General features: G+C 43.3%; 1 protein-coding gene across 2 annotated transcripts in view; it reads right to left on the reverse strand.

The window, feature by feature from the left end:
* Window positions 1-27,555, reverse strand: part of ELAPOR1 (endosome-lysosome associated apoptosis and autophagy regulator 1) — a 73,444-nt gene that overhangs the window by 35,713 nt on the left and 10,176 nt on the right. For both annotated transcript variants that reach the window (XM_047085588.1, XM_047085589.1), the window contains exon 2: window positions 1,280-1,400. In XM_047085588.1, coding sequence (XP_046941544.1) covers window positions 1,280-1,400 — 121 coding nt within the window. The remainder of the gene's footprint in view (window positions 1-1,279; window positions 1,401-27,555) is intronic.

Here is a 27,555-nt window from a genome sequence, read left to right on the forward strand (position 1 = left end):
ATCATATTGGTGTGTGCCTGCTGCTAGGCTCTGAGCTCCTCTGGGGACAGTGGCTCAGTAACTGGCACAGACATAGTAGGGGCTCCATATAGTTTTGCTGAAAAAATGAATGGAGGAATGAATGTCTGCTTCTTCCACCAGACGTTAAGCTTTTGAAGGCAGAGACTGTGCCTTATATATCTCTGTGGTTCACAGTGCATGCACATAAGAAGAGCTCGGTTAAGCTGGCGGAGTTACCTGAAGATGGCTCACTTGTTTGCAGCAGTCACACCTCAGTCCTGCTCAGATCTTCACAATATCCATTCAGTAGTTTAACAAGCATTTATTTGCTCACCGACTGAACCAGGCACTATGTAAGTTTTTGGTTTTTTTTTTTTTTTAAGAATTTAAATGCCCTCGGGGTGTCTGGGTGGCTCAGTTGGTTAAGCGTCCTACTTCAGCTCAGGTCATGATCTCGCGCTCAGTGGGTTCGAGCCTCGAGTCAGGCTCTGTGCTGACAGCTCGGAGCCTGGAGCCTGTTTTGGATTCTGTGTCTCCCTGTCTCTCTGCCCCTCCCCTGCTCATGCTCTGTCTCTCAAAAATGAATAAATATTAAAAAAAAAAAAGAATTTAAATCTCCTTTCCAAATCTCCAAGTATTCCTTGACTCTAGTCCCTGTTTTATCCCTTTACACTGCTTAGAAGAACAGTGGAGGGGAAATAGCTGCCAATTGTAGGAAAATTGTGACTACAGAGTCGCAGAGGTGGGGACAGAGCTGCAGACAAGTCACGGCTTTTCTGATCGCACAGTCAGCTCCACAGCTGGGCAAGGTTCTTGTTCCCTGAAGTGATGCCCAGTGCATTTTAAAGGTCTGTCTGTGCAGAAATTCATCTTCTCTGGCTTCCTTTTCAAGAACAAAAGCAAATCACAGTCTTTTCCTAATGCCTGATTGTGGCTGGTAAGTGCAGACTGGAGAGAGATGCACAGGCACAAAAGAAAATGTATGCAAACAGAAAGAAATCGCTGACTGGCACACAGCTGGAATTGCTCATACTTTATCCCCTGATGGGATTTAAATTTAAAAAAAAGAAAGAAATAAAGAAAGAAAGAAAAGAAAAGCAAATTTAGATACCCAGTTTGCATCCATGAAATCACATTTCTGTACCAAATCTCAAAGGGGCTGGGGACTAACTGGGGGAGAGATCTGATTCCTTAAGGCAGCTGCACTGTCAGAGAGGGCCTGGCTTGGACGGCAGGAGGCTCGGGGCAGAGGCCAGAGGTGAGCGGCAGGAATGCTTACAGCACTCAGTGCCCTTGACAGGGTCGGGGAGGCTGGTGCACAGGCCCGGGGTGTGCGGCACGGCGACCCTCCACCTGGATCCCGTGCTGTCACACGCGGTGTACTCGTAGTGGTACTCAGACTGCAGGGGAGACAACAGTGGGCAAAACGTGCATTAGCAGTGACCAGACATTAACAGCTTTCCACCCACTTCCCGCCCAGCACGAGGGCTGCCGGGCTGCCGACGACACGCGCCTGGGGCCCCAGCAGGGAGCAAGGATCATGGTGCCCGAATGTTTGTTAGGAAGCCCACAGGAGCTGCAATGATTTGGATCACTCCTCTCCACCCAACCACAGTCCAGTCCTTAGAAATCCTTTCTGTGTGGTGACTCTCTTGCTGTTGCATATAGATAATGACCCAACGGACCAAAGGAATGTGAGAAGGAAACTACAGAACAGGCTGGAAACAGGTGCTGGCTTTCTTGTCCTAAACTGTAGAATTATGAGCAAGAACTGGTCTGTGAAAAATGTGCAAAGGATTGTCACAGAAGCTGTATTTTCCTGTTCTTCACACTCCCTTCTGCCTGGAAAGATGATGAGTTCCCACCTTACATTTTATGAAAACATCCTATCTCACCCAGGCAGCTCTCATCACCTGAACCTATTCATGCCTAATTTCTCTGTGCAGTGGGACACTCACAGTTCAGTTGCTTTACTGAACTAACAATAACCTAAATAAGAGCCACAAAACAGCCCAATCAAGCATTAAATAGAACAACAGTAACAACAAAAGTAATAAAAAGCACTACTTGGGAGGATAAAAAAAACCCACAATAGATCCATCAAATGCCCTTAAACATTTCTCACTCTTTTAAATCTCGTAATAAACAACAGATCACAGAACTATTATCATTTTGGCTCTGACAAGTATTTTATAATCCGCCCTTACCTAAATCTATATTCAAGTGCAGGGAAGTACTTGGTACTATTGTGTCCGTAAGAAAAATCGATTTAATGTCCCCTTTCAACCCACATAAGAGCATGATTGCATACCACGTGTAAATGCAAGGAGCTGAGACTAAAAATGAGACCATTTTGAAGTTTGCTAATCTAAGAATGCATCAGAACCAAAAGCAGAAAGCTTTACCTTTTGGAAGAGGTAAACACGCTGCATTTCATTTATTCTAAAATGCGTATTTATTTCACATTTTAACATCTGTGAAATCAAAGTGGCTTATAATTGGCACAATAAGGAAGCACTGTGTCATATTTTAACTGATAAAGCTTTTCCTCTCTTTGCAATACGTAAAAAACGGTGGGTCTAAGAAGCAATGGCACTTCAGATTTGTGGAAATATAGTGAACGTGTTGTTTCTCGAGCTGTAGTTTCAGAAACTCAAGATGATAAGAGAACAATTTTATTTCCCTCTATTTTAAATATTTACCAAATATATATTCTATGCCCAGCCATTAGAGTTACTAAGTGCTGCGCCCAGTATGGCTCAAAATAGCAACATACAAACTCAGCAATTTCATCCAAAGGGAGAAGATGCGGAGAAGGGGAAAACTGGGGGAACTGTTTTGGGAGTTCTAATTTTTTTATGTTCGTTTATTTATTTTGAGAGGGAGAGAAAGTGCATGCAAGCAGGGGAGGAGCAGAGAGAGAAGGAGAGAATCCCAAGCAGGTCCTGTGCCGTCAGCGCAAAGCCCAACACAGGGCTCAATCCCACCAACTGTAAGTTGAAATCAAGAGTCGGATGCCTAACTGACTGAGCCACCCAACTGCCCCAGTGAGCCTAACTTTTGATGAGAATCTTCGGCTTTGGACTTAGACATCAGTGTCATCTAGGAAAGAAAAACATCAGGATTCTTTGTGCCCTTGGGCTACCATCTCTCTGGGTCTATTCTCCCCACCCCCAATTCCAGTCTTTTCCTTATCTCAGAGGACTCTAAGGTGAAGAGAGCAACTACACATATAGCAATTCCAGGTCTAAATATGGTACTCCCCAAAGGGTTTTACTGCAAGAATGAGGGGTAAAATTCACAGTATGTAAATTAAATGCAGAATTGAGTGAACCGGGCAGAAAGGATTTGATGTCCCCACTGTGAGCATGATTAAGCTGGTCATCCGCATAGTGATTTTACGGTTCCCAAACACGGTCTAATTTGATCTTCAAATTCCCCATAAGGCAAGCAGAGCAGGAGTGCTTCCCTCACTGTACAGGTGAGGAAACACTCACACAGGGGTGAAATGGCCTAAGTTCACACAGCTGGTAAGTCACTGAGCTAGAACCCAGGCCTTCCCACCAGAAATCCACCATCCCCATACACCCAATCAAACACAGACTCACACTGGGCCAAATTTAACAGCCAAATCTAAAAATTAAATAAGACAGTGTTGGTTGTGTGCCAGCTGACAGGCTTGCTTCGGAGGCCTGAGAATTGGTGTTAAAATATCTAATCTGTTCGGGCAGATAATTTCAGTTCACTCTGACTACATTTGGCGTTTTGGAGACACACGGGCCAAGTCCATTTCTTTTCATCGCCTTTCATTTGGTGTCCCCTGGGTGCCACTTGGGTGGGGGGTTTGCCGGGAAAATGGTGATTCCAAGCCTTAGAAAATTCCCTTTTCAATATGTGCTAATTGATTTCATGTCACTTGGGGATATTTCCACCATCCAAAGTGGCTGGGTCTACTGCAGCTGTTTCAAATCTAAACTATCCTTTGAGATCTCACTATTCACAATATAAGCTTAGACAGATAGTTAAATCAGAGATATAAATGGCAGCGCTCCTGGGCTATATTCAGCATTCTGTGAACAAATCAAATCCCCAACAGTACCTCAATTCACCCAGTGATCTTTGAAAGTGTATAGTCTGCATAACATACAGATTCACAAAGGAGACCCACAAATATATTCCGCATGTATGTCTAGCACACAGTTCCTCACTCCCCCGTGCACACATCCAACTCACAATTTCAAACAGGGCACAGGAGGCAGTGGCTGCTGCCTGTCATCAGGAAAAGAAGGGTAGGGTTTGGAAATGAGAGGTGGGCACCTTAGTTAATCTGCCCTCCCCTAAATCCTCCAGCCACATGCGATACTCCTGGGGAATATGAGAGAGGAGAAGAAAAAAAATCCCTAAGTTGGAACTTCCTTGGTCAAATGCTGAGCTGTCTGTTGGTACAGGAAAATTATGCCAATTGTATTAAGCCACTCACCAAAGGACAAATAGTGTATGATTCCACTTATATGAGGTACCCACAGTACCTCTCAAATTCATAGAGAGAAAAAGTACAATTAGTGGTTGCTGGGGACTGGGCCCCTGAGTACAGAATTTCAGTTTTGCAAGATGAAAAGGGTTCTGTCCATGGATGGTGGTGATGGCTGCTTAATGCCTGACCTGTTCAGTTACAAATGGTCAAGATAGGGGCATCTGGGGGACTCAGGCAGTTAAGCGTCTGGCTTTGGCTCAAGTCATGATCTCGTGGTTCGTGGTTTCGAGCCCCACTTCGGGCCCTGTGCTGACAGCTCAGAGCCTGGAGCCTGCTTCAGATTCTCTCTCTCTCTCTCTCTCTCTCTCTCTCTCTCTTTCGCTTTCTGCCCCTCCCCCACTCACGCTCTGTCTCTAAGATAAATAAACATTAAAAATTCTTTTTAATGTTCAAGATAATTTTATGCTATGTATATTTTACCACAATTTAAAAAAAATAATTAAAAAAAAGATTATGCCACAGGAAAATGCCCAACCTCTGATTTATCCTATTAAGTACCCCAGAGAGTAGAAATCTGTGATCTGGTAGTTGCATTTAAGAAATATCCTCCCAGGGGTGCCTGGGTGGCTCAGTTGGTTGAACGTCTGACTTCGACTTAGGTCATGATCTCGTGGTCTGTGAGTTTGAGCCCCGCATTTGGGCTCTGGGCTGACAGCTCAGAGCCTGGAGCCTGTTTCAGATTCTATGTTTCCCTCCCTCTCTGCCCCTCCCCTGCTTGTGCTCTGTCTCTCTTGTCCTCAAAAATAAATCAAACATAAAAAAGAAATTAAAAAAAAAAGAAATATCCCCCAAAGTGTATATCTATCTATCTATCTATCTATCTATCTATCTATCTATTTTTAAATATATATATTTAAAAAGTATATCTACCTATATATATATGTAGATAGATAGATAGATAGATGCCAAATTCAAAAGACACCAAGAGGGAGGAGTGGAGGAAAAAGTGGAAGGCAACAGACAGAGTGGACATCATGACAGTCTCACTGGATATGCCCATGGCAGTTCCCTGGTGCTTATGTGTTGGCTACTGACAACTGTTTGGAAGCATCATGTTACAGTTGTACAAATAAATATTAAGTGCTAAAAAATAACTGTTTTTCAAACATTCTGCTCTTTTGGAACTAAAATGTTTAAACTCTGGGAATACCGTTAGCTTGGAACATGTCGGGTCTTCCACATTCTAGGAAAATGGTGTTTACTCATATACCGCGTTCAACAAGTAATTACTGAGGGTCTCTTATGTGCTAGGTTCTGGTGAAGCAGTAGTATCCGAGACAGTCACAGCTCTTAAGGGTGTAGATGTGGGCATGGTGGGGAGTGTGCTGGCAGGGATGGCACAGGGAGGAGACAGACCATAAACACGTAGGTAGGCTTATTTCTGGTCTTCCACCATTCTCTACAGTTAGTTATCATTGCATACTCCTGCTTGCCCCCACGTTCTCCAGAGAAGGTTTTGATAACTATTATGGGCTGCACATTTGTGCCCACCCCCAACCAATTCATATGTTGAAGCCCTGATAAGATAGTATTTGGAGGTGAGGCCTTTGGTGGGTAATTAGGGCCTGAGGGTAGAGCCTTCAAGAAGAGATTAGTGTCAGGACACCTAGGTGGCTTAGTTGGTTAAGCGTCCCACTTAGGCTCAGGCCATGATCTCATGGCTGTGGGTTTGAGCCCCGCATCGGGCTCTGATCCTCTGTCCCGCCCCCACTCTGCTTCTCCCCCGCTGGCACTCTCTATCTCAAAAATAAACATGAGAAAGAAAAAAAAAAAAAAAAGAGGAACAGAGCCATGTGAGGATACAGTGAGAAGAGGGTTATCTGCAAACCAGGCAGAGTGCTCTCACCAGACAATGAATTTGCCTACACCTTGATCTTTGACTTCCTAGTCTCCGGAACCATGAGTAAGAAACGTTTGCCTTTTAAGCTACCCAGTCCGTAGTGTTCTGTTATAGTAGCCAGAACGGACTAAGACCATGTGTAAGGACTCTGGCAAAGACTGTAACATGTCTCTTGACTCCAATGTGACAGTAACCATTGAAATGCACTGTTTCCTTTTCAACTCATGATGGCCTGAAAGCCACAAGGCCAGACCCCACAAACATTTAACCTCACTCCTTAGAAGTAACCTCTGTGACAGCAGAACCGAGTAGGCAGGGATAGCTGGCTGGAACTGTCAGAGGGAGAGGCACTGAGTGATCGGGCGGCAGTTGGCCCCTTGCTCCTCTGACCTTCTTCCTGTCAGGTCATTTCTGCAGCCCCGCTGGCCAAGGACGCTGGCAACAGGTGGCCTAGACCGGAAAGACAAAAGGCTGCTCCCCAAGCGGGGCCTGCAGGGGTTAACACGGCACACTCTGGAGCTGCGAAGTTCCTGGGAGGGAAGTAAGGGCTCCGTGTGGTGCTAAAACAAGCAGTCTGAGAGACTGACAACAAACAGCCGAGGGGGTTGTTTGACTCTTCTGGGCCTCAGTGTTCTCATCTGTAACTGAGAAAGTTGGATTTAGGCCATTTGCAAGATTCCTTCCTGTTCCAGTACCTTACTATTTTACGGCTAGGACCTGCATGGAAATCTGTTCTTTCTTCCACCTTTTCCTCCTGCTTCCTTCAAAATGGCACTACTCAGTCTTTAAAATAATTGTCAAAGTGCTCAATGTGCATTGTAGAAAAGATGAAAATATAGGCTAGAATTAAAATGAAAATAAAAATCTACAAGCCCAGCAAACAGAGATCACTACTTTAAACCTATGATTGTATTCCTTTCCACATTCTGTTTCTATACATGCACATGCATTTCTAAAAACCAAATGAAGATCATACAGTGTGGAGTTTTGTACTTTTTTTTTTTTTTTTTTACAATTTCGGTCACAAGCACTTTCCCGTGGCTTTAATGATTGCACTGTAGTTCCTTTAACATGGAATTTTGTCCAACTTTTTCTTATTTTAAATAGCACTACTATGAAGCCTTCTGTGCATCTCTCATTATTTGATTTGGATACATTCCCAGAAGTGGAATTACTAGGGTAAAGGGTATGAGTTTCTTCAAGATTCTTGAGTGGGGAAGGGGCATGTAGGGAGACTTCTAAGAGAAAACAGACATCTCTAAGTACTTTTTTTCTTTTTATTGTGGCGAATGTCAAAACAAGAATTTTGGAACAGAATATGATGACCCCCACCCCCCAGCTTCAATTCTTAATTTCTGTCATTCTTCATCTACCTCTACTCATTCCCCATTTACTTCCACCCACTCCTCCCTTCTGGAAGTTGTTGCTGTTTTTTTTTTTTTTTTTTATTTTTAGGTAAAATTTATACACATTGGAATGCACACATCTTAACTGTTCATTTTGGATAAATGGCTCCACTTGAGCAAAACATTGACAAGAGGAAGGATTACTGCAGCAACTACAGTGGGGGGAAGAGGATACATCCCCCACCACAGGCAGGAGAGACAGAGCCAACCAGGGTCTCATATCCCAAGTCCGAGAACCACCAAGTCATGCAGCATAAAGTCACAACCACCCAAGGAAGCAGGAGAGAAACACGACTTGGGTTTGTCTTGGCTGGAATAGGGCCTGCGTCAAGAAACAGGTTCTTAAGTAAACCCGGATTTTGACTACAGGCCTTGGGGTCTGAAGGAGGCCGCCTCCTGCTCTTCCCCCAACTGCAGGTTCATCCTCCTGTCCTCTCGCTGTCCCTGAAAACCAGATCCTCTGAAGAGAATGTCAGGATGGAGGCGAGGTAGACCAGTTAAAACGCCCCAAGCTTGGTACAGCGGGATCAATAGGTTATTTGTTGACTCAGTGGCGAATGCTTCTTTGCTTGGAAAGCACCTGACCCAGATGGGAGCAGATCCCATTAAACAATCCTGACTATTAAGGAGACACTAACCCTTTGCTAGGAGGGAGGAATGACCTCTCATTAGTACAGAACATGGAAAACCACAAATATCGGAATTTGAACATCAGTGTCCCAAATGAGACTCTTTCTTAGGCCCAGTCCTAGCTGGATGGTGTTCTGAAGTACTGGTCTTTGTTCTTTTTGCTTTGGAGTGCCCTCATTTGAATTTTGAGTGGAGGGCCTGGCTGAGGCTCAGGGGCACAAGTAACGTCAGTTTCCCATTACGAAGGGCAGGATGGAGAACACAGGGTCTTTCCCATTCTCCAGCTTGTCAGACTAGAGGGGGAAAGCAGGGCTTCTCTCTCTCTCCTCCCTCTTCCTCACCCTCATAAGGGCTGCCAACTCACAGCAGTGTCTCCTGGGCCTTAGGGGCTAGACAAACCACCTCCAGAGCCCTGATGCCCATGCCTACCTGATCATCACAACTGCTTGGAGATCATGTTAAAAATACAGACTCCATCCCCAAGATTCTGATTCTCCTCCCTCCCTCCTTCAAAACTCACTCTTCTCAAGACTTAAGTATTGTCTCATTTGGAAGTAAATCAGATAAACAAGTGTCCTGAAAGACAGAGAGCTCCTTAATCTACGGTCTATGGACAACTTCCCCAATACAACCAGATGCAGAATTTCACGTATGTGCATTTTCCTGGGCAGAGGGTATACAGATTTCATCATATCCTCAGAGGAGTCTGTTCTCCACCATCCCTACCCCAGCAGAAAACCATGAAAATCTATCATAACATATTAGTAATTTTAAAATAGCTTAATATTGGGGCGCCTGAGTGGCTCAGTCGGTTAAGCGTCTGACTTTGGCTCAGGTCATGATCTTGCTGTTCCCAGGTTCAAGCCCCGTGTCAGGCTCTGTGCTGACAACTCAGAGGCTGGAGCCTGCTTCAGATTCTGTCTCCCTCTCTCTCTGCTACTGCCCCACTTACGATCTGTCTCTCTCTCTCAAAAATAAATAAACATTTAAAAATATAAAATTAAAATAAAATAAAATAAAATAAAATAAAATAGCTTAATATTTTGCTGAACAAAGGCTGTTCACTTTTTAACAGGGGGCTGAAATACTTTAAGCCAAGGATTTTCAAATTATGGTTCAGAATCTAGGGGTTTAGAAAGCCCCTTCAGCCGGGAGTGGGGATTCCCCCCTTTAATGAAGCAACATTTTCCCCCCCTAAAATCTCTTCTGCGTATTTATTCTTCCCAGTTAAGATTTTGTTTTAGCCCCCAAAAAGTTTGACACCACAGACTTTGCTTGAAGGAGCAAATTGCTAAAGGTGGAATTGCAGGCCCTGAGGCCAACTCAGAGTCAAGGATGGCTTTTTGGCTTTCCTTTAATAACCCTACACAGTCAGGTGTTTGCTTCCAAGTGACACAGCCTCTCCCCCGGAACAGGTACCAGACCCAGCAGCAGCCAAAGCAAACAGACCCCAGGCAGGCTGGCCCCTGCTGGCTGCCCTCAATCTGTGTGCTGTTGCCTAGCAACACGGAGCTGGGAGCCCCGGGGCTCCCAGTCTGAAGGAGGATAGGGGAGCCTTGGCCTTCCGCTGCCCCTTCTTTCAGCATTTTCTATTCGACTCTGGGGTTTTCAACTCCCATTTTGATCAAAAACCGCAGACGGCACTCGGTCACCCCAGCTCATTTGACCATGGGCACATTACACAAAACTGGTTGCTGGGTCTTCACACCCAGCTGGGGCAGTTTGTGCCACCAGGCCCTGGGTCAGGCAGGACCCTGCTGTCCAGCCTGTCTGGAACTAGAGCTGCCTGTCCACTTTGGGCACAGGAGATGGAACTGGTGTGGTAACGACAGCCGCCATTAGTGACACATACGAGCACCCTTGCACCCGGCTCTGGGGCTCCTCTCTTTACGCGCATCCTCCCCTTCAGCCCCTACCAAGGCCCCTGATATTATTCCTCCTGCTTCCACCTCCCTATTTACAATTGTAATTCCTCCCCTCCCACCCTATGGATTTTCAAATCCTAAGTGACTCCTTTCTTCTATACACTTACCACCTTCAAACACACTTTCTAACTTAACTTTTCGTTGTGTTTATTGTCTATTTCTGCCCTTGCCCTCACTCCAGGTCAGACGGAAACAACATAAGAAGAGGCATCTTTGTTTTTGTTCACTGATGTAGCCCAAGGGCCCAGAACAGTGCCTGACACAATCACTATCAATTAGTATTTGTTGAGTGACTGAATGGTGGCAAAAGGGCAGACTCTAGAGTGGTTCTGGAGTTGTGCAAGGCGCTCTGGATTAGACCCCAGGGATCCAGACTCTCATCTTGTCCTGCACAACCGCGGACCCATTGTTAAACCCTGTGCCCATAAAACAGGGATGACAATGCCCTGCTAAGATGATTGAGTGGATCCCACCCACCCACCCAAACTGAGTAACATCAAATTCTCAGGACAATTAGGAGATTATGTTCAGCTCTTTGTAAATTGGCTAACAAAAAGAAAAAAGAGGGGCGCCTGGGTGGCGCAGTCGGTTAAGCGTCCGACTTCAGCCAGGTCACGATCTCGCGGTCCGGGAGTTCGAGCCCCGCGTCAGGCTCTGGGCTGATGGCTCGGAGCCTGGAGCCTGTTTCCGATTCTGTGTCTCCCTCTCTCTCTGCCCCTCCCCCGTTCATGCTCTGTCTCTCTCTGTCCCAAAAATAAAATAAACGTTGAAAAAAAAAATTTAAAAAAAGAAAAAAGAAAACAAAGCCAGCTGACCCTGCCTGCAGAGAGCTCATGGAGGGAGTGCCCAGGCTCTTCACTCCTTTCTGTGAGGGCTATGAGGAAGGAGCCATTTCTGGCCTAACAGCAATGATGACAGCAGCAGTTAGACCTCCCTGGTTCCCCTTGCTGTTTACCACCCGTCTTGACTCACCCCCTAATCCCAGTCTGCTCATACATATGAAATAACATCTGTCCTTTTTCCACTTTTTCTCCCTCAACAACTCCTCCAAAGCTAATCTCTCCAAGAGAGAGGCTGGTTGCTGACATTTAGACACTTGGTACCTGCAGCCAGTCTGTCAGGTGCAGAGAGCTTTTTGGTATTGCTTGTAAATATCCCTAGGATTGAAATGGCTTTGTCGCCAGGAAACAAAATGTCCCTTTATAAATTTCAATCCCTTTCTGATAGGTGAGAATTTGGTACACACATCTGTCTACAAGCAGGGTTTTATGAGATTATATTTCAAAGATGTGCTTTTCTTGGTTTTTAATGAGATCAAAATGTTCCATCAAATTTTTTTCACCTGAGCTTTTAATCATGCATGAAAGACACAGGCCAACTTGGCTTGGCCTATGCAAAGCTCTCCAAGGACAGCTTCATGTTCAGATGTGTTAGCTGTTTGTGATGGAGAACTTGACCTGGTGGAGAGACTTCCAGCCTGGAGAGCCAGGTCAGCAGTCAGGGCTTCAATAATTCCAATGAAGCAAACATATCTGAACAGCTGCCATGCCACAATCTCTTAGAATATTGTTTCTCAAACTGGGGGGTTAAGAGTCCTCAAAATCTTACCAATCAACATTCACTCTCCATCTTCCCCTCCCCCAGCTCCTGGCAACCACCAGTCTACTCTATGTGTCATGGATTTATCTATTACTGACATTTCACATAAATGGCATTATACAATAGGTGGCCGTTTTATTTTATTTTATTTTATTTTATTTTATTTTATTTTATTTTATTTTATTTTATTTGTAATCTCTACACCCAACATGGGGCTTGAACTCATGACCCAGAGATGAAGAGTCTCATGCTCTACCAACTTAGCCAGCCAGGCGCCCCCAATAGACAGCCTTTTGTATCTGACTTCTCTTACTTAGCATAAGGTTTTCAAAGGTTCCTCCATGTGGTAGCTTGTATCAGTATTTAATTTCTTTTTATGGCCCAATAACATTTCATTGTATGGATATACCACATTTTATTTATCCATTCATTACTCGGACATTTGGGATGTTTCCACTTTTTGGCTATTGTTAATATTGCTGCTATGAGTATTCATGGACAAGTTTTTGTGTTAACATATGTTTCAGTTCTCTTGGAAATATAGTTAGGAGTGGAATTGCTCGGTCATATGGTAACTCCACGTTTACTTCTTGAAGAACTGCCGAACTGCCTTCCACAGTGGCTGCACCATTTTATATTCCCAGCAGCACTGTATGAAGGTTTCTACACTTGATCTTGGCCAAAAGGCCGAGAAGCGATGTATGAAGGTTTCGATTTCTCCACCTCCTTGTCAACACTTGTTGTCATCTGTCTTCACAGCCACACTAGTCGTTCACTTTATCTTCAATGTATCCAACACCACTCCCAGATAGAACCCTCCCTCTCCATCAGGACTGCGTCTAGCTGTGGGCTAAGTTCACTTGCTCACAACATGAGCTTACAACAGCTGATTGTGCTCATCTGTTCCCAACCCCACGCTCAGTGACGCTGATAGCTTGCCAGTGACTCTAATGGGAGCATTTATACCATGGAAATCAGCAAACACGATAAACCAGGGTTTCCCTTCACCTCTGAAGAGCAAGTTGTTAAACATTGGCCAGTGCACGGCTAACAGTATCCACTTAACCTTAACACCATAGCTTTCTTTGCTTTGCTCTTTTCCTCAGTTTGTAAATCCATCCTTCCACCTACACATCTTCTAGTTCAATTAAAATCCTAGACTTTCCTAAAGCTCAGTTCAAATCGCTTACACAAAGCTATTTCCAAAGTTTCAATTGCCTTCATGGACTGATAATTCCAAGTTTATACCTTGAGCTCAGCCCTTACCCCAGAGCTCCTGATCCTTATCCTTATTTTTTTAAGTTTACTTATTTATTTTGAAAGACAGAGAGTGCTCACATGAGTGGGGAAAGGGCAGAGAGAGAGGAAGAGAGAAAAATCCCAAGCAGACTCCGTGCTGTCAGAGCAGAGCCCAAGGCCGGGCTTGATCCCACAAACCTTGAACCGTGAGATCATGACCTCAACCAAAATCAAGAGTCGGATGCTTAACTGACTGAGCTGCCCAGGTGCCCCTGACCCTTAGCTTTAATTGCCTATGCAGGTTTTCGTCAGGCACACCAGAACCAACATTTTAAAATAGTTCTCAGGGTGCCCGGGTGGCTCTGTATGTTGAGCATGTGACTTTGGCTCAGGTCATGATCTCATGGTTCGGTTTGTGAGTTCGAGCCCCAAAACAGGCTTGCTGCTGTCAGCACATAGCCCGCTTCAGATCCTGTGTCCCCCTCCCTCTCCACTCCTCCCCCACTCATGCCCTCTCAAAAATAAATAAAACATTAAAAAAAATAATAGGGGCACCCGGGTGGCTCAGTTGGTTAAGCATCTGACTTCAGCCTGGGTCATGATCTCGTTGTTCCCAGTTTGAGCCCCGCGTCGGGCTTTGTGCTGACAGCTCAGAGCCTGGAGCCTGTTTCAGATTCTGTGTCTCCCTCTCTCTCTCTGCCTCTCCCCCACTCATAGTCTGTCTGTCTGTCTGTCTGTCTCTCTCTCTCAAAAAGAAATAAAACATTAAAATTTTTTTTAATAAAAAGTAAAAAAATAAATAAATAAAAATAGTTCTTAACTACCCTCCCCACCTGGTGTTCCATACCTAACTGAATGATACCGTAATCCACCTGTGGTAGCAATAATGGTCCTTAGGGTTTGTTGAATAATACTTTATTTTCATTAATTTTATCTGCTAACAATTTATATGAGAATGATAATAATGTTTATATTTTTATGAATGTGATTTACTTAATGTGTTATAGAAGGTGCACTTGAAAAGTCTGACTATTTAGTGGGGTGCTTGGGTAGCTCAGCTGGTTGAGTGGGGGAGCCTTGATTTCATCTCAGCTCATGATCTCATGGTTTGGGAGATCAAGCACCGAGTTGGGCTCTGTGCTGACAGTGCAGAGCCTGCTTGGGATTCTCTCTCTCCTTCTCTCTCTGCCCCTCCCCAACTCATGTGCACGTGTCCTCTCTCTCTCTCAAAATAAATAAAACTTCAAAAAATGTTTAAATATTTAGTTTTACTTATTTCTTTAAAATATTTAATAAATTCCAAACACTTTTTTAAAGTAGGGTTTTTTTTTTAAGTTTATTTATTTATTTCAAGAGAGAGAAAGAACATGTGCTCGTGCACATGTGTAGGAGGGGCAGAGACAGAATCCCAAGCAGGCATCACACTGCAGAGTGAGTCAATGCAGAGCCTGACTCAGGGCTTGATCCCATGAACCATGAGGATCATGACCCGAGCAGAATTCAGGAGTCTTATGGCCAACTGACTGAGCCACCCAGGCACCCTCCCCCAAACACTTTAAAAGATAAAATACCAGTCTTGGCATTGTCTTTTTGCTCTGATATTGAAACTGCTACATTCAGTACTTGTTCAAGCCAGCAACTGTGTTCCTGACACCTCTCTTAGGCCCCACGTAATCACTGAGACCTATCTGTTTTCTACCTCCACAATATCTTTTGAGTCAGTCCACCTCTCTCCATCCACACTGCTACCAATGAAGACAAAACACAATTACTTCTTGCCTAGAGGAGCCTCCTCACTTGTCTCCTGGGCTTGGCTCCCTCCTTTCCTCCAAGCCACTCTCCAGGCCACAGCCAGAGTGACCCACTTGAACCACAAAACATAACGTACCACTGCCCCACCATTGCCCTCAGAGTAAGCACCGGACCCCCTGCAAGTTTCACTTCACTCCCTGGCCCCTGCTTACTTCTACCGTATCTCTATTCTGACCCTATGCCTTCACCATAATCCTTTGAGATGTTTCCTGCTTTACTTCAGAGTAATTCAGCTAAAATATTTACTATGGATATGGTGAGGAGATACCAATATGATCAAGGCGGTCCCGGCATATATAGGCACCAGTACAGTTTTCATCTTACAGGACGAGAGAGGGAGAATCTGTTCCATGCCTCCCTCCTAGCTTCTGGTGATGGCCGACAACTTCTGGGACTTCCTTGGTTTGCAGCAACATAACCCCAATCTTTGCGTGGCATTCTCCCTTGTGTGTGTGTGTGTGTGTGTGTGTGTGTGTGTGTGTGTGTCTGTGTCCAAATTTCCACTTTTTATAAGGACACTAGTCATTGGAATAGGGCCCCCCCAAATGACCTCATCTTGACTACAGTCTGCCAAAACCCAAATTTCAAATAAGGGCACATTCTGAGGTGCTGGAGGACATCGGGGTTACTCCAAGGTACATATGAGTTTTGGAGGACACAATTAAACTGACACCAGTGCCCATACCTCAAATTTTCTATCTAGACAAAGAGAGAAGTATGACTCTAGGCCCTATACTATAAAATTTGAGGATGACTCTTTTGGACACCCCCTCCTGAAAAAAGTAAAAGCAGCATCATGATACCTCCTCTGAGGGAAATGAAATGAATATTTAATAGACATCTCTCAGGGTCTTCAAACTTTGCAAATTTTCTCTTTTTAATCTTTACAACTACCCCAAATCCCTTGACATCAAAAATGGTCTCATTCATTGTCATGTCCCCACCAGCTAGCTTAGAAACCTTGGTACTGCAATAGTTATATGACAAATATGTGTTGGATCAATGAACTGTGGGGTAGATATTATTTACCCCATATTAAGAATGAAGAAATTAGTTCAGAGATGCTCAGGCATATGCCCCAAAGTCACATGGCTGGTAAGCTGCTGGTTTGGGACTCAGGCCCAAACCCACCTGTCTTCAAAACTCTTATCCTTTCTATTAAATTTATTATTATTTTTTTAGAGTTTATTTATTTATTTTGAGAGACAGAGTATGTGCAGTCGGGCAGTAGAAAGGGGCAGAGAGAGAGAGAGAGAGAGAGAGGGAGAGGGAGAGGGAGAGAGGGAATGCCAAGCAGGCTATGTGTTGTCAGTGCAGAGCCTAATGCAGGCCTCAATCTCACAAACTCTAAGACCATGACCTGAGCCAGGCGCCCCTCCTTTCCATTAAATTTAAAGCAGTGGTTCTCAAAGTGTGGACCTAATACCACCAGCCTCAATAAGTTCATGTGAGAAATGCAAATTCTTAGGCCTTTTCATTGACCCACTGAATCAGAACCTCTAAGGTGGGGCCAGCAATCTGGGGTGTAGCAAGCCCTCCATGTGCTGCTCATACCAGCTGCAGCGGGGAGCCCCTTCACTAAATCAGGAAGCTGGCTGGGAGATGTCGAGAGTGGGTGGGGACTTAGAGATTGGCTTGGTCATTTTTTTTTTTTTTTGAGTCACCTATGCAGTTATAGGATTTCCAGAAACCTCGTCTTCCAATTCCCACCATTGTCACTGCTTTTTATGCTGAAAAGTTACATGGCTCCAGTGTTCTTACTTTATTTTATTGTTTTTTTTATGGTTTTTAAATTTATTTTCAGAGAGAGAGAGAGCACACGTGCAAGCAGGGGAGGGGCAGAAAGAGAGGGAGCCAGAATCTCAAGCAGGCTCTGAGCTGTCAGCCCAGAGCCCCACGTGGGGCTCAAACCCACAAATTCTGAGATCACGACCTGAGCAGAAATCCAGAGTTGGATGCTTAACCGACTGAGCCACTTAGGTGCCCCTACTCCAGTATTTTTTAAAAGGAGGGAGGAGAGGGGTGCCTAGATGGCTCAGTGGGTCAAGCATCGGCTCAGGTCATGATCTCATGGTGATTCCTGTGTTCGAGCCCCAAATTGGGCTCTCTGCTGTCAGAGTGGAGCCCACTTCAGATCCTCTGACCCCCCCCACCCCTTCCCCCCCCACCCCTTCCCCCCCCTCTCTCAAAATTAATTAATTAATTAATTAAAAGGAGGGAGGAGAGTGCCTGGAGGTAAGTGTTTAAATTTTTTTTTTTTTCAACGTTTATTTATTTTTGGGACAGAGAGAGACAGAGCATGAACGGGGGAGGGGCAGAGAGAGAGGGAGACACAGAATCGGAAACAGGCTCCAGGCTCTGAGCCATCAGCCCAGAGCCCGACCTGGCTGAAGTCGGACGCTTAACCGACTGCGCCACCCAGGCGCCCCTGGAGGTAAGTGTTTAAATCTGAACCCTTTCTTCATGTTTCTTTGCTCTGCTGGAAGTGATGAGACATCCCTGGAAGAAGCTCTGATGAAACACCATGGAGGACTTTCCACTGGGAAAGAAGAGCTGACAGGCCTCTCCAGGGCAAGAAGCTTTGAAAGCTGCCAAAGGACTTCAGAGTTGCATGAAGTGAAGATCCAGGTGGAACCAACTAGCTGCACAGCTGCATAGTCATGAAGAAAAGACCAGGGCAGGAGACACAGCAGCCAACTGAACAGATTAACTGCTTGTTATCGGTAAACCGAGGAGACCATCATAGAAGCCATCTGTTCACGGGACAGAGGGCCAGGACTCAGCAATCCTTTGCAAGAGTGATCTGATTCTTAAAGGAAGTCACTCTTCTTTCTAAGGGTCTTGGTGGCAGACGAGGGTGGCAGCCAGATGCCAGCCAGGGAGAGGCCCCGGAGCCCTGTGAGGTGGAGAAGGCCTGTGCGTGGCCCAAACCAGAGTTCCACCGCTGGGCTCTGCCTGGAGCAGGCTGTGAGGCTTTGTCGAAGAAAATCTGAAAACCTAAAGCTAAAGCAAGAGGCTGGAAGAAAGAACAGGGTCCAAAGCAGAATGCTCAACTTCAAGCCATTTGCCTAAATTCACTTTTTCAGATGGCTTCTGCTAGGAGGTAGAAAATGAAAGGCTTCTTTATGCGGTACTAAAATTGGTAACAGAGTTCCTCCCGCCCTCCCGCATCCGCCCCACCTACGGCCAGGCACCTGATGGTGCCTGAGGTTCTGGCAACCACTACATACAACAATCTCGAAAGGTTCCCCTGGGGCCAGCCTGGAGCACCATCACTGGGAACACAGCTCACATCAGCACCCCTTGCTTTGCCAAAGCAGAAATGGCCTGGGTCCAAGAGTGAAATCTGATGGAAGAAATTAAAGCAGGATGCCATTCTCCCTAATTTTCAGGAAGGCCTCAGATGATCCTGCTTTTTAGCAGGAGAAATCAGGACAAATCCCCTACTTCTTTATTTTTACACTTATTGGTAAACAAGCCATCTTGTTTTTTCCTCTCACTCCAAGCAGTACCAACTTCTGTAATGGTTAATAGATAGCAATCAAAACACTGTATCCCCTGCAATTTCAATTAGAGACCAAAGGAAATTATCTTGGCTTGAAAAGAAGATATATTCCATCTCTATATCATATACATATATACAAGAGACAAATAATAATCACTGGTCCCATAACAATCTCCAAAGATACTGAGAGATAATATCCACAGATACTATAGAGTCTCAGTAATATATTAACTAATCAATGAATCTCTCTGCAATGTCTTCCTCTGATGTTCCTAATCCTTCCCATTCTCATGCCACAGCTGCCCTATCAGTACATCTTTCTGTTGCATCTTCCCACTAAGTAATTTTCTCATGTGTTTTCTTAATGGGCTCTGAGAATGTTCTATAACGTTTTCATTTTTTACCTTGGCCACCAGGAAGCTCAGGGTCAAGTTTCCAGTCCATTTGCTTGCATAGGGTTCATATATTCATTTAATTATTTTTTCTGGATTTGTCATTCTAAATTGTATTTTTCCTGCCATAATCTTTATTTTATATTTGGCTTTTACTATTTTGATGGAGTATTTCCTGAAAACTGAAGTCCTTATAGGTGGAGGCACTGTTAATTACTTAATTAAAATAAGACCATTCATGGTTTGATTGACTTCCTTTCCTTTCTTATTTCTCACCATGTTCTCCTTCCCTGCTCCTCACACTATACTGGCCTTCTTTCAGTCCTTTGTACTCACTTCAGGGCCTTTGCATGTGCTGATTCCTACCCCTTCATGGCTTATTACTGCTGGACATCCTTCAGACCCCAGCTGGGTTATCACTGCCCTGAAAAGAGTTACCTGAACTTCCTGCTTAAGTCAAATCCCCTAATAGGTGCTCTCATTGCACAGTGTACCTTCCCTTTGTAGCACTTGTCACAGTTGTAATTTTATCTCTGTGATGATTTCAGATATGTGTATATCCCATTAGACTATAAACAATGCCTGGCAACATAGCAGGTCTGCAATAAAGTTTGTTGAATGAATGAATGGGTGAATGAATTAGTGAATGAATGAGTTCATACATACAGCTACACTGGTTTCTCTGGTCTAACTTTTTCTATTCTCCAAAACACCTATCTAAGCATTCGCTACCCTCCCGAGAAATCTCCAGTGTGTTCAGAATCAAGTTCAATCTTTCTCCCTAATACTGTCTATTCTATAAGAGCCTCTAAGACCGGCCTCAATCCATCTTCCCATTCCCTTTCCTTCCCCTTCCATGAAAGCCACCCTGGACAACCTGAAAATCCCCCATACAAACCTTGCACATTCCCATCTCCTGGCCTAGAATGTCCCTCCCCAAAGACCTTCCCAGCATCTACTCTATACCAAGAGGTGGCTAGGCTTGAGGTGCTACCCTAGGCCCTCAGATACCACCTACCCCTAAAAGCCTTCTCTGATTTCTGCAGTTTCCTTCTTATAGTGCAAACGCAAAGCCTTTTGTTTATATTCACTTTTGTCACTTATATAAGAGCATTATATTTATGACAAAGTCCCTCTCCAACTAAACTATAAACTCCCTGAAGGCAAGCATTGGACCAATGCATTCCAAATCTCTAGCTGCAAGCACAGTGTCTGGCATACTGTCAGAGTTCAAAATGATTATTGTATTAATACATAGTAATAATAGTAACATGGAGATTTAGGAACATCAAATTTAGGAAACTAGTCCAACAGTTAAAGGAATGGATGATTTCATGATGTACTATGATGTGGTGGTTTTAAAACATGTCCACACATTCTTGAACGCTCCTCCTTCCAAAGGAAGAAAGAGCTCAATCCTCCACCTGAGTTGGGGCTGGACTCAGCGATTTGCTTCTAAAGAACAGAAAGAATATGGCAAGAGTGATAGTGTGTGACTTTTTGAGATTAGGTCATAAAAGGGTCCCTGGATGCTTCTTTGCACTTTCTGTCTCTCCCTCCCTCTCTGACCACCTGCTCTGGAGGAAGCTGGCTGCCATGTGGTAAGGGCGCTCTGGCAATCCTATAAAGAGACCCATGTGGGAGGAACTTGCTCCTGCCAATAGCCACGTGAGTGAACCATCTTGGAAGCTGATCCTCACCAAACAAGCTTTTGGGGACTGCAACACGGGTTGACATCTTGCCTGTAACCTCATGATAGACTCTGAGCCAGAATCACCCAGCTAAGCCACTCTTAAATTCCTGACCCACAGAAACGGAGATCATGAATGTTTGTTATTTTTAAGCCACCAAGTTTTAGGGTCATTGGTTACAAAGTAATAGATAATAGATAACAATAGACAATATATGTGCTTATCCATTCAGAAAAAGATTGTAGTTTTTAATTCCTGTTGGAACAAAGGAGATTTGTCTCATTAATAGCTGATTTTACACGGTTAATAGTCCCATTGTTAAAATATTGATATGCCGTTCTCCTCCCCCACCATACCTACACCTTCAGTTCTTATCTAAATTTTACCACTTCTCTAAAGCCCTGCTTGACCTTCTCACATCTTTGGAGAAGCTCTCCTTAACCACACCAGCTTGTACTGAAATCGGTTTTCTCGGTTCATTTGCACTTTGGCTCTTGGTAACCATAATCACTTCGACTTACTGAGTACTTACTATGTGCTGGTGTACTAGCTGAATAGTGTCCCTCCAAAAGTCATGTCCACCCAGAGCCTCAGAAGGTGTAACCTTATTTGGAAATAGGGTGTTTGCAGATGTCATTGGTTAAGATGAGGTCATACTGGAGTAGGACGGACCCTCGATTCAATAACTGATGTCCTTGTAACAAGGCCATGTGAAGACAAAGAGACACACCAGGAGAAGACCATGTGACAAGAGAGCAAGGATTGAAGTGATGCTACCAATCAAGGAGTGCCAAGGATTTCTGGCAACCACCAGAAGCGAGGAAGAGAAGGGAAGACTCCTCCCTAGAGCCACCACAGAGGCACCGCGACCCTTTGAATTTGAACCTCTTGCCTCCACAACTGTGGGAGAATAAATTTCTGTCGTTTTAAGACATCCAACTTGTGGTACTCTGTTACTGCAGCCCTAACAAACAAATACAACTTGTCACTGTGCATATCTTATTTCTCATTTCTAATTTCACAAAAATCCTTCAAATTACATATGATTAGTTCCTTTGACAATTGAGTCTGACAGTCAGTGAAGCTTCACCAGGGATATGAACCCGGCTCCAGGGGCAGTGCTCTGCCCACTGCTCCTTCCGATCTGGCCTCATCCTATCATGCACTGATCTCCGTTTGTAACTGCTTGTTCCTTGAAAGACTGTAGGTGGCATCGATGTCAGTTTCATGTCCTATCATTCTTCCAGGGTTCCTTCAGTGCATGATGTTCAATAAATACTTGGTATGTGAATTATTTTAAATTTCAGAGGATTAAATATATAAGAGAAAAAAATAAGTATTTGGTGGAGAAAACTTGACGATGGCCCATGATCTCTAGAGGAAATCTGTCATTAATGTTTTCAAACTGTGAGTACTCTAACGATAACTGTTCTCTGGGCCTAGGTACCAATACGGACAGTATCTGTCAATCTTCCTAAGAAGGAAAAAAACAGGAAGGGTCTAGGGTGCAGGAAACGAGTGTCATAAACAATAGGGACATCAGAGGACCAATTATGTTGCTTCATAATTACAAAGTTTAGAAAAGAATACTTTTTACCCCAATAGTAGGGGGTTTACTCTAGAAATAGTGAGCCTCTCATTATCTGGGGTGAAAAGTACTTTTTTAAACAATGGTAATTGTTACGCAATATAAGCCACCTGAGGATAAGCACCATTCCACTATCTTAGGGAGCTAGTCAGGATGCCTTATGTCTGGATGGCTACTGAGATCCACCTTAACAGCAGTTTTTTGTGAGATCACAGTTTTATATCTAAACGACTCTCCCCAGAGTGAACCAACCTGTTGATCTCCTTGGGCCTCAGTTTCTGCACATATAAAATAAAGATTTTAATGGAAATGGGGTGATATCAATACTTCAAAAACAAAGCCTGAGATTTTTAAGTTATCTAAAAATTAAGAGGATGTGTCCTCTTTCAGAGAAGCTCCTGAGAATCTGTTGCATATTCCCAGCGGTACCACCTTTTTCTGCTCACACTCATTCATGCCCACTCCCTTTGGTCACTCATCATCTGACTAGAATGAGAGTTACATTAAACACAACCAAGTACATTGGCCACAATCACACATTCTTCTGAAACCTTACCTGAATCTATCCCCACCTAAGAAAAACTAGCTGGAGAATATAAAAATCAGGGGTAGTCTTTTAGATAACCTAGGGCTAAAAACACATGTGATTGTTTAACAACATGTCTTCCCCTCCACCCCCCATAGTTCTTTGTTTTCTTACGACTTGCTGCTAAGCTGTTATTTACTTTATATTTGGTCATAATCCCATCTTTTCTTTTCTTTTTTTAAGTTTTTAAAAAATTTTTTTACATTTCAACAATAGCCAAAGTATGGAAAGAGCCCAAATGTCCATCTATGGATGAATGGATAAAGAAGATGTGGTATATACATACAATGGAGTATTACTCAGCAATCAGAAATAATGAAATCTTGCCATTTATAACTATGTGGATGGAACTGGGGGGTATTATGCTAAGTGAAATTAGTCAGAGAAAGACAAAAATCATATGACTTCACTCATATGAGGACTTTAAGAGACAAAACAGATGAACATAGGGGAAGGGAAACAAAAATAATATAAAAACAGGGAGGGGGACAAAACAGAAGAGACTCATAAATATGGAGAACAAACTGAGGGTTACTGGAGGGGTTGTGGGAGGGGGGAATGGGCTAAATGGGTAAGGGGCACTGAGGAATCTACTCCTGAAATCATTGTTGCACTACATGCTAACTAATTTGGATGTAAATTTAAAAAAATAAAAAAAAATAAATGAATAAATAAAAAGAAAAATAAATTTACGTTTATTTAGTTTTGAGAGAGAGAGAGAGAGAGAGAGAGAGAGAGACAGAGCATGAGCGGGGGAGGGGCAGAGAGAGAGGGAGACACACAGAACCCACAGCAGGCTCCAGGCCCTGAGCTGTCAGCACAGAGCCCAACTCGGGGCTGGAACTCGTGAACCGCCAGATCATGACCTGAGTTGAAGTCAGACACTTAACCAACTGAACCACTCAGGTGCCCTGTTTAAACACTTTTTTTCTTTAATGTTCATTTATTTTTGAGAGAGAGAGAGTGCACGTGTGCAGGAGTGGCAGAGAGAGAGGGAGACAGAGGAGCTGAAGCAGGCTCCGCACTGACAGCAGAGAGCCCAATGCAGGGCTCAAACTCACGAACTGCGAGATCATGACCTGAGCCAAAGTCAGATGCTTACTTAACTGACTGAGCCACCCAGGTACCCCACAATCCCTTCTTTTCTTTTACAGATGATTTATACATACAGCTGAATGTATGCAAATGGGAGCTCTAGCACTGATTTATTAAAACAAATGTTTTACAAGGAAAGTAAGTTGACCCATTAATTCAAACTGTATGGAGCATCTAGTTCAGCACAGGGCTTGGCAGGCCTGACTTTTCCAAAGTGCTATCCTGAGCCAGCACCATCCTTATGAGAATCTGAACCAAGTCAGATGAACAGATACAATTGATGCTTCCTTTATCTTTCCTCTTGGTGGATTATTAGCCACTCTTTTATTTTCACATGATTGAGGTTGGAGGGCAAAATAATCAATTTCAAGCAGAAAATTTGCCAATTTCAGTTTCCTTTCTAATTCAGAAACAGGTCTCCTTGACTGTTGTGCATGCAGTAAAGAGAGGATACTCCAATTAGCACACAGGCTTATTAAAGTCCAATTATTATTACTAGTTTTGCATTTTATTTTGTATCATCAGTACAATTCCAATTTAGAAAATCACATTCTAGGCCTGTGAAAATCAGCATATTTATTTTTTCACCCCACATAGTTCTGTGGGTCTTTTATAAATGCCTTTAATAACACATGTCAAATCGAAAGAGAAGAATGGGTGATAACCTCATATTATGGCTCTCAGACTTAAAAAGATTTTGAAAAGTGGAGAGCTCGGAAGTATGAAAAATATATTTTCTTTTGGCAGCTGTCAAGCACTAACTATAATTATCTGTTCTGTGCTTTATCTGGTATGACATAGAAGGAGAGCTTAAGAAGAAATGTGACAAATGGCACAATTTTTGTCACTTACAAGAGGAATGATACAGACTGAGAAAAAGCTATAAATTGGACCAAATTATTTTCTGAAAATCTGGCAAAATTAGCCATCAAGCCCATCTGCCCTGACTCGGAAAAGCTGGCAGCTTGATAAAGCTGACAGGCTCTTCAACTCTGCCCTCTGGGTCTCAGTGATTCCCAGGGGGGGAATAAATTGGCAGCAGTCTTACCAGGCAAGCCTCCCTCTTCCTCCATCTGACTGCAGGTGGAGAAGGCTAATGCTAGCTTTAAAAACCCATGCTCCCAACCTGACACACATCTATTGAAATGTTAAACACTTGGACTTTTTGACCCACTATGTCTACATTTAAGAATTCATCTGATGTTTATACCTGGGATGCAGGGCTGGTTCAGTATCCACACAACAATTAATGTGATTCATCACATCAATAAAAGAAAGGACAAGAACCATATGATCCTCTCAATAGATGCAGAGAAAGCATTTGACAAAATACAGCATCCTTTCTTGATAAAAACCTTCAAGAAGGTAGGGATAGAAGGAGCATACCTCGGGATCATAAAAGCCATATATGAACGACCCAACGCTAATATCATCCTCAATGGGGAAAAACTGAGAGCTTTCCCCCTAAGGTGAGGCACAAGACAGGGATGTCCACGTTTGCCACTGTTATTCAACATAGTATTGGAAGTCTTAGCCTCTGCAATCAGACAATACAAAGAAAGAAAAGGCATCCAAATTGGCCAGGAGGAGGTCAAACTTTCACTCTTCACAGATAACATGATACTTTGTATGGAAAACCCAAAAGATTCCACAAAAAAACTGCTGGAATTGATTCATGAATTCAGCAAAGTTGCAGGATATAAAATCAGCGCACAGAAATCAGTTGCATTCCTATACACCAACAATGAAACGACAGAAAGAGAAATCAAGGAATTGATCCCATTTACAGTTGCACAAAAAACTATAAAATACCTAGGAATAAATCTAACCAAAGAGGTGAAAAATCTATACACTGAAAACTATAGAAAGCTTATGAAAGAAATTGAAGAAGACACAAAAAAATGGAAAAAGATTCCATGTTCCTGGATAGGAAGAACAAATATTGTTAAGATGTTGATGCTACCCAAAGCAGTCTACATATTCAATGCAATCCCTATCAAAATAACACCAGCATTCTTCACAGAGATAGAAAAAATAATCCTAAAATTTGTATGGAACCAGAAAAGACCCCAAATAGCCAAAGTGATCTTGAAAAAGAAAACCAAAGCAGGAGGCATCACCATCTCAAACTTCAAGCTATACTACAAAGCTGTAATCACCAAGACAGTATGGTACTGGCACAAGAACAGACACTCAGATCAATGGAACAGAATAGGGAACCAAGAAATGGACTCACAAACGTATGACCAACTAATCTTTGACAAAGCAGGAAAGAATATCCAGTGGAATAAAGACAGTCTCTTCAGCAAGTGGTGCTGGGAAAACTGGACAGTGACATGCAGAAGAATGAACCTGGACCACTTTCTTACACCATACACAAAAATAAACCCAAAATGGATGAAAGACCTAAATGTAGGACAGGAAGCCATCAAAATCCTTGAGGAGAAAGCAGGCAAAAACCTCTTTGATCTTGGCCGCAGCAACTTCTTACTCAACACATCTCCAGAGGCAAGGGAAACAAAAGCAAAAATGAACTACTGGGACCTCATCAAAATAAAAAGCTTCTGCCCAGCAAAGGAAACAATCAGCAAAACTAAAAGGCAACTGACAGAATGGGAGAAGATATTTGCAAATGACATATCAGAGAAAGGGTTAGTATCGAAAATCTATAAAGAACTTATCAAACTCAACACCCAAAAAATAAATAATCCAGTGAAGAAATGGGCAAAAGACACGAATAGACACTTCTCCAAAGAAGACATCCAGATGGCCAACCGACACATGAAAAAATGCTCAACATCACTCATCATCAGGGAAATACAAATCAAAACCACAATGAGATACCACCTTACACCTGTCAGAATGGCTAACGTTAACAACTCAAGCAACGACAGATGTTGGCCAGGATGCGGAGAAAGAGGATCTCTTTTCCATTGTTGGTGGGAATGCAAGCTGGTGCAGCCACTCTGGAAAACAGTATGGCGGTTCCTCAAAAAACTAAAAATAGAACTACCCTATGACCCAGCAATTGCAGTACTAGGCATTTATCCAAGGGATACAGGTGCGCTGTTTCGAAGGGACACACACACCCCCATGTTTATAGCAGCAATATCAACGATAGCCAAAGTATGGAAAGAGCCCAAATGGCCATTGATGAATGAATGGATAAAGAAGATGTGGTATATATATACAATGGAGTATGCCTCGGCAATCAAAAAGAATGAAATCTTGCCATCTGCAACTACGTGGATGGAACTGGAGGGGATTATGCTAAGTGAAATTAGTCAGAGAAAGACAAATATCATATGACTTCACTCATATGTAGGATTTAAGATGTAAAACAGATGAACATAGGGGAAGGGAAACAAAAATAATATAAAAACAGGGAGGGGGACAAAACAGAAGAGACTCATAAATATGGAGAACAAACTGAGGGTTACTGGAAGGATTGGGGGGGGGCTAAATGGGTAAGGGGCACTAAGGAATCTACTCCTGAAATCATTGTTGCACTATATGCTAACTAATTTGGATGTAAATTTTAAAAAATAAAAAATAAAACAAGTTAAAAATAAAAAATAAATAAAATAAGTAAATAAAAAAGATAGCAAAGACAAAAAAAAATTCATCTGATGATGTGGAGAAAGGGGAACTCTTTTGCACTGCTGGTAGGAATGCAAACTGGTGCAGCCACTCTGGAAAATGGTATGGGGATT

This window comes from Lynx rufus, unplaced genomic scaffold, assembly GCF_022079265.1.
Source record: "Lynx rufus isolate CCGP_SWC_20201006 ecotype Redwood Valley unplaced genomic scaffold, mLynRuf1.p SCAF_2, whole genome shotgun sequence".
In the NCBI taxonomy this organism is placed as follows: Eukaryota; Metazoa; Chordata; class Mammalia; order Carnivora; family Felidae; genus Lynx; species Lynx rufus.